The sequence below is a fragment of the Gorilla gorilla genome, chromosome 1 (genome assembly GCF_029281585.2).
Source record: "Gorilla gorilla gorilla isolate KB3781 chromosome 1, NHGRI_mGorGor1-v2.1_pri, whole genome shotgun sequence".
Classification (NCBI taxonomy): Eukaryota; Metazoa; Chordata; class Mammalia; order Primates; family Hominidae; genus Gorilla; species Gorilla gorilla.
The window spans coordinates 170,002,336-170,015,199 of NC_073224.2; the positions used below are offsets into that span (position 1 = coordinate 170,002,336).

General features: G+C 37.5%; 1 protein-coding gene across 1 annotated transcript in view; it reads right to left on the bottom strand.

Moving 5' to 3' along the window:
* LRRC7 (leucine rich repeat containing 7) overlaps positions 1–12,864 on the bottom strand; it is a 570,226-nt gene that overhangs the window by 147,058 nt on the left and 410,304 nt on the right. The window contains exon 9 of the mRNA XM_063697691.1: positions 3,700–3,774. Within this exon, the coding sequence (XP_063553761.1) occupies positions 3,700–3,774 (75 nt within the window). The remainder of the gene's footprint in view (positions 1–3,699; positions 3,775–12,864) is intronic.

Consider the following 12,864-nt stretch of genomic DNA (forward strand, 5'->3'; position numbering starts at 1 on the left):
GAGACCAGCCTGACCAACATGGTGAAACCCCGTCTCTACTAAAAATACAAAAATTAGCTGAGTATGGTGGCGGGCACCTGTAATACCAGCTACTCAGGAGGCTGAGGCAGGAGAATCAGTTGAACCCTGGAGGCAGAGGTTGCGGTGAGCTGAGATCATGCCATTGAACTCCAGCCTGGGCAACAGAGCGAGACTCCATCCAAAAAAAAAAAAAGTATAATGTCAGACCCACCCCAGATCTGCTGAATCAGAATCTGCATTTTAACACATATTAAATATTGGACATTAAGTCATGTCACATGTTGGATTCCTTGGGAAGCAGAGACAAAGAAAGAAGTTTTTGAGAGTGTTTAGGATCAACACCAGTAGAAAGGAAGAGATAGGAAAGAAAGGGAGCAGGATTGGGTAGACAAAGAAGTTGGGCTGTGATGAAGTCTTAAGAAAGTCCTTGGCTGGCACTTCAAAGATCACTGAAGTTGGGATTGCCCTGAAGTTGTTCTGAGTAGAGGATGAAGGGCTGAGCCTTTATATACCTGCATTGACTGATCATTGGATGGAGGTCTCTGGGAATTGGGTTATGACCGTGGAGGAAGATGTTCTCTTTACGTGAGGCAATTTCTGAAGAAGGCTGGAGAGCTGCAAGCAGCATTTCCAGAAGCTGGGGGAATAGAGTAAATTCTTAAGTCTTGGAGAAGGATGCATGAGAGCATGTACTACAAGTAACACTCCAAAGTTATCCCATTAATATGGGGTGGAGCTGATTTCAAACTCAATTTTATCAGACTACAGGCTACAAAGCCCATTTGGAGGGCACATATCCTTAATTAACCCAGTACAAATCTCCAGCCCTGCTCCCTCAGCTTCCCATGTGGGTGCAGAGTGTGAGCACAGGCTTGGAGTGACTGAATATTTGCTAGCTAGAATCAGAGTACTTTGGATGAGTCAGTTTTTCCTCATGCTTGGAAATGTGTCACTTGGAAAAATATTGTCACTTTACTCATAGCTTTCCATCCCAAGGAACTATCATGTTACCTAAGTTCACTCTTCTTTTCCATTGAGCAATGAAAGAATGGTGTGTGTGTGTGTGTGTTTCTTTTTTGTTCCTTTATCATGAGATATCATGAGAAAATTTATTTTCTCCTTGAAGCTTTCAGATTCCTTCATTGCTATCTTCAGCGTAATTTAGCATTTTGGTGTGCAATTCCTAAACATTCTTTTTGGAATAACACTTTGATGTTGAAAACACTGTATCAAAGCAATCATAGCCTGAGGACTGTAAAGGCATAAATTCTTACAGTACTTGAGGATACTGAATGTTGATCCCACATTCTCTGGGCATAGAGGGGTCTATAGGTGAGCAGTGCAGCAAATGGAAAGTAGAAGCCACAAGTAAAAGAAGATACTGGAGTTTGTTTAAAATAAATGTGAATTCAATACATGATTTAGTCATATTTTGGTTGATTAACCTTAGATTGATGGTCACAAGACAGAACTATGTAAAAGACTAAATATTTGATCATTATCTATTTGCTTCTCTGATTTGTGAAAAACACAGTGGAAAATAATAGCCCAGACTATTCAAAAGTATTCACAAAGTATATTAACTTTATTATGATACATGAACTAAGAAAAAAATGAATGTGCTTCTTTTCCCCATGGCTAATGATATTAAATGTTTTAATTATTCTGTGAAACTGACAGACATAGGCTGGAGACGGCACTCAAGATGAACCATTCAAAGTCAAGTATTCTGGGATAACTGAAAAGCAATTCTTTGCCAGCACCAACATCCAGAAAGCCACGGCTATTTCTGGCAGGGAGGTGTAGGGTATTCCCACACAGCGTATAACAAAATACCAAGTGCAAGTATACAAAATAAAGTAAGGAATCTATATAAAGCTAGCAGTACACATGAAACATCTACTCTCAAGACAGACAAATTAGGCAGCATTATATGTTTTATGGAAGATTTCATCCCTGCCTTTCCACTTAAATAACAAACTTATTGAGAAATTTGGCATGTGAGTGATTTGCACAGTGGATTTTGGGAATGTAACCATTGTGAAAAGTAAAATTCGCATTTGTACCTTCTATTGGTTCCATAGAGAGCCTTTGGGAGCTTTACAGTCAACAGCAGCCTCTGGCGCTGGTTTGAATTACAGCTCCCTGGGTTACTGGCTGTGTTATCTTGGGCCAGTTACTTTTTTTGTGTTTTAGTTTCCTCATCTATAAAATGGGGATGGTAGTAGAACTTACTTCATAGGGTTGTTGTAGGGATTCAATGAATCAACATTTGTAAAACACAGAGAGAATGCCTAGCCCGTGGTAAATGCTATGTAATTTTTAATAAATAAATATATTGAAGAAGAGGTATAAACTTTTAGCTGGCATATATTCTGATTCTTCAATCTTTACACAGGGATTGGTAAGTGTCTCACCTGTGTTGCCTCAGGATTTGTACATACCTCGACTATAGCACAAATCAGGCTCTGCTATGAGTAGTGAAATCCAGATCTGTTTATCCTGCTATGTGTGAGCTTCTCAAACAAACATATTCAAGGTCATTGAATATATTATCTTTGTAACCCTGACATTAGCATAGTTTCTGATTCATAGAGCTTTATTGGTACATGATTTTTAAATAAATCAGTGAACAATAGATGTGCATATTTTTCTGTTTTGTGTCTTTGATGGTATAAATGCATCTTTTGATAAAAGCATTAATTATTTTTCCATAATCTTTGTTTCAGATTTTCTCCTTTATGTGGTCTTATGCTTATTCAAAGACAGAATAAATGTCTTGTTCTTCTTGGTTTTGCTGTCATCTTAAGTAATTTTTAATGTCAATTCAAAAAAGAAATAAAACTGGTTTTGAGAATACACATCTAAACCTCTGTGTTGGCTGCAGATTTATTACATATTCACCTGCTGTGGCTACTTAGACCAATGCCAGGAGTTTGGAGTTATGCAAAACAATAGGGAGACTTGTGTTTGCGCTCTCTCTCTGTCTCTCTCTCTTGGTGTGTGTGTGTGTGTGTATGCAAGTGGCAAGGGGCAGTGTTTTATGGGAACATTCTTTTGTTAGATGGAAAAAGTAGGAATAATCACACTCAATGAGTTGACTGGTAAACTTATACTCAGGAGATAGTACTGGGGTGGCCTTTAGTTGAGGAAAAAATTTGACTCTGGTTTAACTTTCTGTTTTTAATACTGAATGATCCTTGCCATTTTCAAAAATTCACATGGGTTCTATTGAAAATCACCTGAACCGAGAGAGATTTTTATTTTGTAGAAGAGCTCTAACAAAATGAATAAAAACCATTGTCTAGTTACCTGTAAGAATAAGGTTGATTTTGTAAAAATAAAACTTGGTATTATATATGGTATTTTGCTTTTTAAAAATATAACTATAAATTCTTTCAGCTTTTAAAGAACAGTAAATGTGGGAAGAGATGACAAATATACTCCAAATGGAATAAGAAAAATCTTTCTTACGTTTTGTACACCTATAACACTCACAAAAAGATACATAAAATACTAAAAAAAAAATTGGTGAAAACACTTGGTGACTGAACACTCCTAATGAGTATTATTTTACTTTGAAACACAAATACTGAAATTTAAGAGTTGAGATTATGATCAAATACAACAAATGTATAACACATATTAGACAACATGGTAGAATAAAAACTTACATACCCCAGGTAACACTTGTAATGCATTATTATCCATCCATAACTCCCTCAAATTTTGTATTTGATCCAGAACTTCAGGCTGGGAGAGAGTGGGGAGGAAGGAGAGAGGAAAAGAAAATTAAATTAGTTTCTACTTATCACAAATATAAGATGTAATTTCTTGGATCTTGAGCTTTTATTTGGGAATCTAGTGTTAAGCATCTAAGAAACTCCACCTTTAACAGACCTCTAGGAAAACTGGTATTCCCTGACAGCCAATTTGGAATTGATCTGGAATCAGCATAATAATAATAAAATTGAAGATCTATTACTCACATACATTCTCCCTGAATACCTTACAATTATTCTTTGGAGCACTGATTACACTCTATGTGATAAGCGTCTGTCTTTGTCACTAGAGTATAAACTTTTGAAGACCTGGGGAATGTTTGTTTTGTAATCACTATATCCTCACATCCCTGTTGCTTACCATGGGCACATAGTAGCTTCTTACTGTGTGTGTATTAGCACCTTGCACACAAACATCCATGCACACACAGGGGTTACAGAACTGTGATGAGATAATACTGGGTTGGTGCAAATGTAACTGTGGTTTTGCCATTACTTTCAATGGCAAAAACGGCAATTATGTTTGCACCAACCTAATACTATGCATAAGATGAATAAGACCCATTGACTTTTAAAAAATCAGTCCCCAAGCTACCACCTGAAGACCCATGGACTTTTAATCCTTTCATTTTGTCAATGAATAATTATTTGTTGAATAGTTGGGGATGCCTACTACATGTAATGTACAATGCAGTACATGCCTTGTATGTACATGCCATATAACCACCAGTACTTGCCTTGAAATAGCTGATGATCTACATCTAGATCTAGGGGAGAGAAATATTTATAAATAACTAAAACCAAGACAGCATATAGGAGAATACTTTAGAATATGTTTTAAAAGTTCAGAGAAGGGACAGAGAGAATATGATCAAAGTGAAACATGTAGTATATAAAGAAACACTTTCTTTCTCTAACTAGATGCTGTCTCTAAATTCTAACTTCAGGCAGCAGACTGTATAGAGAGAATAGAGGTTGCTATTGCTGCCAACATCAAAACCTTCCTAGTGGTAGCCTAATTTTTCCCCAGAAATTATCCCCTTCCCTATTTTTAGGCCTTGTGCTTCCTTTGAAGCCCATTCCTTTTTTGTTTGTTTGTTTTTTACCACTTTGGGAGATGATTAAGGCCTCAGCTAACAAGTGCATTGTATCCACCTGGCCACAGAGATTGATCCAGGATGGGAACATGGCCCATTCAGAACACATACAAAGCAGTGAATCTTTGTGACTTCTGGGGAAAACACTATTGCTTATTGCTTTTCTCTGCAGCCCTGGGAACTTTACGCATGACAAAAAGAGGAGAGCCTGTCTAAGGATGGAGCATTTCTACAGAAAGTGGAGCTAAAGGATAGATCCTGGTAAGATTATATAAGCCTGGAAGGCAGATTTTCTGTGTTTTTTTTTTCTAACTGAAACAATTATTACTTACTGAAACAACAAAATACAAAACAGTTCAATAAAATTTGGAATCTAATTAGGTTCCAAAATACAAAAGCAGTGCACTTTGTAGAATACTTGCAGAAAAGAATGGAATTATATCAAAGTTACCATGAGAATATTAGTAATTGTAGGTCATTGGAGGTTATCTACACATCCTTAACAAATTAGGAGGGCTTAAGACTTCCAGATCTACTTTGGAGATAGTCTCTGATTCCTTTAGCCTGTGCTTGCAATAGAACATGGTACGATTCTTGGGAGAAGTTTCCTTTATAACAAGGATTGAAATTTAAAATTAGAGACATGGCATTCTGCTGTGAAATCAAAGGCATCCATGAGGTAGTATGGAGGATGTGTGTGTGTGCATGTAGAAAAATACTTCTACTGTCACTTAGATCATAGGGAACAGGCAATGAACTGCTCTGCCTATATGTCAGGTTGGGCAAGGATGGAAAACATAAATCATGTGTAGGGAGCACACTCTGATATGCAGAGGTTTTGAGACAGAGGGCTGGCTAGCAACAGGCAGGTGAGTTGGAAAACATCAGTCATGTGTTGCTCCCCTCCCCTCCCTTTCCCTCCCCTCCCCTCCTCTTCCCTGCCCTCCTCTCCTCGCGGACGACGGAGTCTCACTCTGTCACCCAGGCTAGAGTGCAGTGGTGCGATCTCAGCTCACTGCAACCTCCGCCTCCTGGGTTCAAGCCATTCTCCTGCCTCGGCCTCCCGAGTAGCTGGGATCACAGGCACAGACCACCACGCCTGGCTAATTTTTGTATTTTTAGTAGAGGCGGGGTTTCACCATGTTGGCCAGGCTGGTCTCAAACTCTTGACTTCAGGTGATCCACCTGCCTCAGCCTCCCAATGCTTTTTTTGTTTTTTTGTTTTTTTCCTATGCATTATGCATATGTAAGGAGAAGCAAACGGGCTGCCCACTGGGCAAGGTTCAACAAAAGCTCATATGAATACAGTAAGACAGAGACTGATGTATAAACTTGTAACAGTAAACATTATTATTATTCAGGGTGGATTAGATTATGTTATTTTAACAAATTAACCCTGAAATCTCAGTGATTTAACACAGAAGGCTTACTTTCCACTATTCCTACTACTGTATGTCCAGCATGCGTTTCTGCCCCGTTATCTTGTGATACCATCTCAAGATTGTCAGGAGAGCCAAAGCAAGGGAAGAGAGAGTGTGGAAAATTCACCACTGCTCTTAAAGATATTGGGCTGCAAGTGCCATGCAGCAATTATGCTTATAACTCAATGTCTAGAACTATTTATATGGCCTCACCCTTAGCACAAGGAAGGCTGGGAAATACAAAGGGAGGATGTGGATTATTTGGTAAATAGTATTGTCACTGCCACACAGTGACAATGTATGAAAAAAAGAATGAGAAGAATGGATACACAGCACTTCTATAATTTATTCATCCCTTCATTAAGTAAGATCTAATTAAACATTTTCTAAGTGCTAGGCATTATACTAGTCATAGTGCATGGTATGGTCTCTGCCCTCAAGAAACTCAAAGCTTGTATTTCTTTTTTTTTAAAGGAGATAGACTTTGTTGCATAAGTGAAGGAGCATAATTAAAATATTTTTAATGGGAAGTGATTTTGGCAGATTGGTGTTCTGTATATATACTCTATCCTATTCGAAAAAAGAAAAACAAAAACAGGAAACTTAACAGGGCTGGTAATGAAAGAGGTAATGAGGAATAAAAAGCAGCTGCTTCAGGAAACATTTAAAAGATAAAAATGGTAGGACTTGGTGACAGGATATGGGGGCGAGGGAGTGAGTCATGCACAAACATGTCTTCCAGTTTCCCAGCATGTGGTGATGTCACCAATGGAGATGCAGAGTATTGGGGTGGAAGCAGATAAATGGGAGAGACTGAATTCAGTTTTGATCATAATTAACTTCGGGTTCCTGGAGGACATAGGTGGAGATTACCAGGAATCAGTTGGCATCAAAATCTGAAGCTTAGAGAATAGGTTTTAGCTGGAGATACAACTTAGAAGTATCACGGAAGTAGAAACTCACGTGAATGAGCTCTCCAAGGGGAATGTGAGGGCAACTAGAGTGAGTTGATTGAGGACAGTACCTTAAGGGACACTAATACTTGAGGGCTGAAAACAGGAAGAGCAACAAGAAGGAATGGTGTCCAGAAGTGTAAGGGTGACTAGAGTCCAATGAATAGAGTTGTGTTAGGAAAAAGGAAGTGAACAAGAGCATCATACACAGGAAAGGTGTCCAGTGAAATAAGAGATCGAGGATACCCACTCCATTTTAAAAACAGTAGGTCACTAGTAACCTTGGTGATAGACACTGTGATGGTTAATAGTGAGTGTTAACTTGATTGGATTAAAAGATGCAAAGTATTGATCTTGGGGGTGTCTGTGAGGGTGTTGCCAAAGGAGATTAATTTTTGAGTCAGTGGGCTGGGGAGGGCAGACCTACCCTTAACTGGGTGGGCACAATCTAATCAGCTGCCAGCGAATATAAAGCAGGCAGAAAAACATGAAAAGGGTAGACTGGCTTAGCCTCCCAGGCTGCATCTTTCTCCCATGCTGGATGCTTCCTTTCCTCAAACATCGGACTCCAAGTTCTTCAGCTTTGAGACTTGAACTGGCTTCCTTGCGCCTCAGCTTGTGGAGGGCCTATTTTGGGGCCTTATGATCATGTGAGTTAATACTACTTAATAAACTCCCCTTTATATTATCTATCTATCCTATTAGTTCTGTCCCTCTAGATAACCGTGACTAATCACCTGACAGACATTTCAGGTGATAACTATCTTACAGTGAACTGAAGATAAATAAGAAGAAAATAAATAGACACAATACAGGTAGAATATTATTTGTAAAGCCTGAATGAGAGGAGAGGAGAAAAGTTAAGGGGCTATAAAAAAAACTGAGGGGTCAAGGGAAAGGAAAGCTGACATGAAGACACTGGCGAAGAGGAACAGGTTAAAGATAGATAAGATGGTACAAAAAAAAAAAAAACTGAGTAAATTCCAAGAGGGGACAATGAAGAGGAGATTGACAGCACAAGGGGAGGGGCTGACACTGAATAGAAGTGAGGCACCTCATTTGTTCAGACTGGAGGGAAGACTGAAGGGATGGTATGGGTGTAAGTTGGCATGGTGGAAGGAGGGCTGGTAGTTGAGGGAGGCATTTCTGAAGATCTCAAATTTTCTTGATGAAGTAGGAAATGAGGTAATCTGTTAACATAAGGGAACAAGAATTTTGTATACATCAGCAGTTGGGGAGAATGGTCCATATTGAAGTAGTTTGAGAGGCATCACTGAGAGCAATCAAAAGAGTTATATCAATGATAACAATTATAACTTTTTTTCTGGGCCAGGAAGGGAACTGAGTCTAGGAGAAAATAGAAGAAACAAAAGACTTCAGGTTTCCATAGGTCGGAGAGGAGTGTAGCAGGAGCGAGGGGACAGACAGAAGTGGAAGAAGGAAAAATTAGAATTTATGGTAGAATTTAGAGATTCAAGATTTCTGAAGTTGTTTTGGATAATGGCAAAATTCAAACTGTAACTCTGGGGAGAGTTGGCTAAGGTACAAACTATAAAATCTTGGTGTGTAGGTGGGGGAGGATGCTGTGGGAACATAAGGCCTTTCATGATTTCCAAGGATTTGGGCAACCTGTGATGCACTGCATAAATTGCTCTCTTGGCTGTGTCAGGCAAAGTGGCAGAGAAAGATGATCAATCATACCTCTGAAATTTCTCTAATTCTGGGTTTTACTGGGGACTTTAGGTATCTATGGCTACTTGGAAAGAGATCAGTGATTCTAATCTATATTTCTACTTTATTTTAAAGGATCTCATTTAATCTATTTAAGAACGTAATAAGGTGATAATAATCCCACTTTATGGATAAATAATCTGATAATAATTTCCTCTGGAAAATGAGAATAATTTGATGAAATTTACATAACTGCAGATGATATTGCTGCTCAGGTCTTCTGGCTACAAAGATGACATCATCTTAGAGCTTAAAATTGAAATTCCAAAATAATGAAGAGAGTTGGTGATCACAAATACCCAATAAAGAAAGTAAAGCATATGCTTGATTTCTAAAAAAAGATATTTTCATTACTGGATGTTATAATAAAATGTATTACAGAGGAAGCTTCAAAAACTTCCTAAGAATAGCACAGATAAAGCATAGCAGATCCATGGCCTTTCTGAAAAGAAGACAAAACCACAACATAAAATGATACAATAGCATTTCATAATCAATAGATGATTTTAAAGTGGATCTTGGAACTTAACTAAATGGCTTACATCCAACCAACACATTGATCACATTTTTCTATGCTACTTAATTTAATCACAAAGTCAGTTGTTTCCATTAAAAATTAGTGAATGAACTCCAGAATAACTTGGAATATTCAATGCTAGTGAAAGTGCTATAAGATGAGCACTCTCATAAATGGGTTTTGAGATTATAAACTGTAATTTTTTTGGAAAACATTTTCAAATATGAATCTCACACCTCAAAAACTTTCATATCTACTTCTAAGCAACTATCCTACCTAAATAATCTAAAATATAGAAAAATCAACATAAAAATGTTAATTACAGAATAATATTAAAAAGTTGGTCACAACCTAAATAAACAACAGTATAAGGTAAATTATGAAAAAGTAATATGTTGTTAAAATGAACAGCAATGAAAATGAATTATCTATATTTTTATGTATGAAATAAGATGAATAGATCTTGCAAACAATATTGTGTAAGCAAGTACAGAAAATTTATATAGCACAAATCAATTTACACAAGTCAAAAAAACTATGCTATATACTGATGAATACATACACATGCATTTCAAAATAGAAATATGGAATAGAGGTATGCCAAATTCAAAGAAGTAATTTCCTTGGTGAAGGAGGGATTGGAATACGACTCGGAGGGGGAACATAGAAGATGTCTACTTTACAGCTGCAGTGTTTTTTTCTCTGTAAAACAGAGATCAAAATCAAACACAAAATGGCTGGGCATGGAGGTTCATGCCTGTAATCCAAACACTTTGGGAGGCTGAGGTGGGCGGATCACCTGAGGTCAGGAGTTTGAGACCAGCCTGGCCAACATGGCAAAATCCCATCTCTACTAAAAATACAAAAATTAGCCAGGTTTGGTGTTACCTGCCTGTAATCCTAGCTACTGGGGAGGCTGAGGCAGGAGGATCGCTTGAACCCACGAGGCAGTGAGCCAAGATTGTGCCACTGCACTCCAGCCTGGGCAACAGAGTGTATCCTTTTCAAGGTGATTTTACCATGATCAATCAAAATGAGCTACGAAAATGGTTACATCAATATTAACACAAAGAAAATATATATTTTGTATGACTGCAACAAATTCCAATAACTCCTGCCATGTATATGCAATTTTAGGCTGCTCCATTACTTTGTTTTTATTTTATTTTTTTATTAAAATTTTTTATTTCCATAGGTTATTGGGGAACAGGTAGTGTTTGGTTACATGAGTAAGTTCTTTAGTGCTGATTTGTGAGATTTTGGTGCACCCATCACCCAAGCAGTATACACTGCACCCAATTTGTGGTCTTTTATCTCTCACCCCTTTCCTACCCTTTCCCCCTGAGACCCCAAAGTCCACTGTGTTATTCTTATGCCTTTGCATTGTCATAGCTTAGCTCCCACATATGAGTGACAACATACGATGTTTGGTTTTTCCATTCCTGAGTTACTTTGCTTAGAATAATAGTCTCCAATCTCATCCAGGTTGCTGTGAATGCCATTAATTCATTCCTTTTTATGGCTGAGTAGTATTTATATATGTGTGTGTGTATATATATATATATGGTACTTTATATATAGTATTATATATACTATATATAGTAGTATTTATATATAGTATATATATAGTATCTAGTAGTATTTATATATATAGTATTTATATATATAAAATATATATATTAAAAAATATATAGTTATATATAAACAGTTTCCCTATCCACTCATTGATGGGCACTCGGGTTGGTTCCATGTTTTTGCAATTGCAAACTGTGCTGCTATAAACATGTGTGTGCAAGTATCTTTTTCATGTAATGACTTCTTTTCTTCTGGGTAGATACCCAGTAGTGGGATTGCTGGATCAGACGGTAGTTCTACTTTTAGCTCTTTAAGGAATCACCACACTGTTTTCCATAGTGGTTGTACTGGTTTACATTCCCACCAGCAGTGTAAAAGCGTTTCCCTTTCACTTGTATCCAGGCCAACATCTATTATATTTTGATTTTTTGATTATGGCCATTCTTGCAGGAGTAAGTTGGTATCACATTCTGGTTTTGATTTGCATTTCCCTGATCATTAGTGATGTTGAGCATTTTTTTCATATGTTTGTTTGCCATTTGTATATCTTCTTTTTAGAATTGTCTATTCATGTCCTTAGCCCACTTTGATGGGATTGTTTGTTTTCTTGCTAATTAGTTTGAGTTCGTTGTAGATTCTGCACATTAGTCCTTTTTCAGATGTATAGATTGTGAAGATTTTCTCCCACTCCGTGGGTTGTCTGTTTACTCTGCTGTTTCTTTTGCTATGCAAAAGCTCTTTAGTTTAATTAAGTCCCAGCTATTTATCTTTGTTTTTATTGCATTTGCTTTTGGGTTCTTGGTTATGAAATCATTGCCTAAGCCAATATCTAGAAGGGTTTTTCCAACACTGTCTTCTAGAATTTTTATAGTTTCAGGTCTTAGATTTAAGTCCTTGATCCATCTTGAGTTGATTTTTGTATAAGGTGAGAGATGAGGATCCGGTTTCATTCTCCTACATGTGGCTTGCCAATTATCCCAGTACTATTTGTTGAATAAGGTGTCCTTTCTCCACTTTATCTTTTTGTTTGCTTTGTCAAAGATCAGTTGGCGGTAAGTATGAGGGTTTATTTCTGAGTTCGCTATTCTGTTCCATTGGTCTATGTGTCTATTTTTATGCCAGTACCATTCTGTTTTGGTGACTACGGCCTTATAGTATAGTTTGAAATCAGGTAATGTGATGGCTCCAGATTTATTCTTTTTGCTTAGTCTTGCTTTGGCTATGTGGGCTCTTTCTTGGTTCCATATGAATTTTAGGATTGTTTTTTCTAATTCTGTGAAGAATGATGGTGGTATTTTGATGGGAGTTGCACTGAATTTGTAGATTGCTTTTGGCAGTATGGTCATTTTCACAATATTGATTCTACCCATCCATGAGCATGGGATGTGTTTCCACTAGTTTGTGTCATCTATGATTTCTTTCAGCAGTGTTTTGTTGTTTTCCTTGTAGAGGTCTTTCACCTCCTTGGTTAGGTATATTTCTAAGTATTTTGTTTGTTTGCAGCTATTGTAAAAGGGGTTAAGTTCTTGATCTGATTCTCCGCTTGGTCGCTGTGGGTGTATAGAAGAGCTACTGATTTGTGTACATTAATTTTCTATCTGGAAACTTTGCTGAATTCTTTTATCAGTTCTAGGAGCTTTCTGGAGTAGTCTTTAGGGTTTTCTAGGTAAACAATCATATCAGAGAGCAGCGACAGTTTGACTTCTTCTTTACCAATTTGGATGCCCTTTATTTCTTTCTCTTGTCTGATTGCTCTGGCTTCAACAT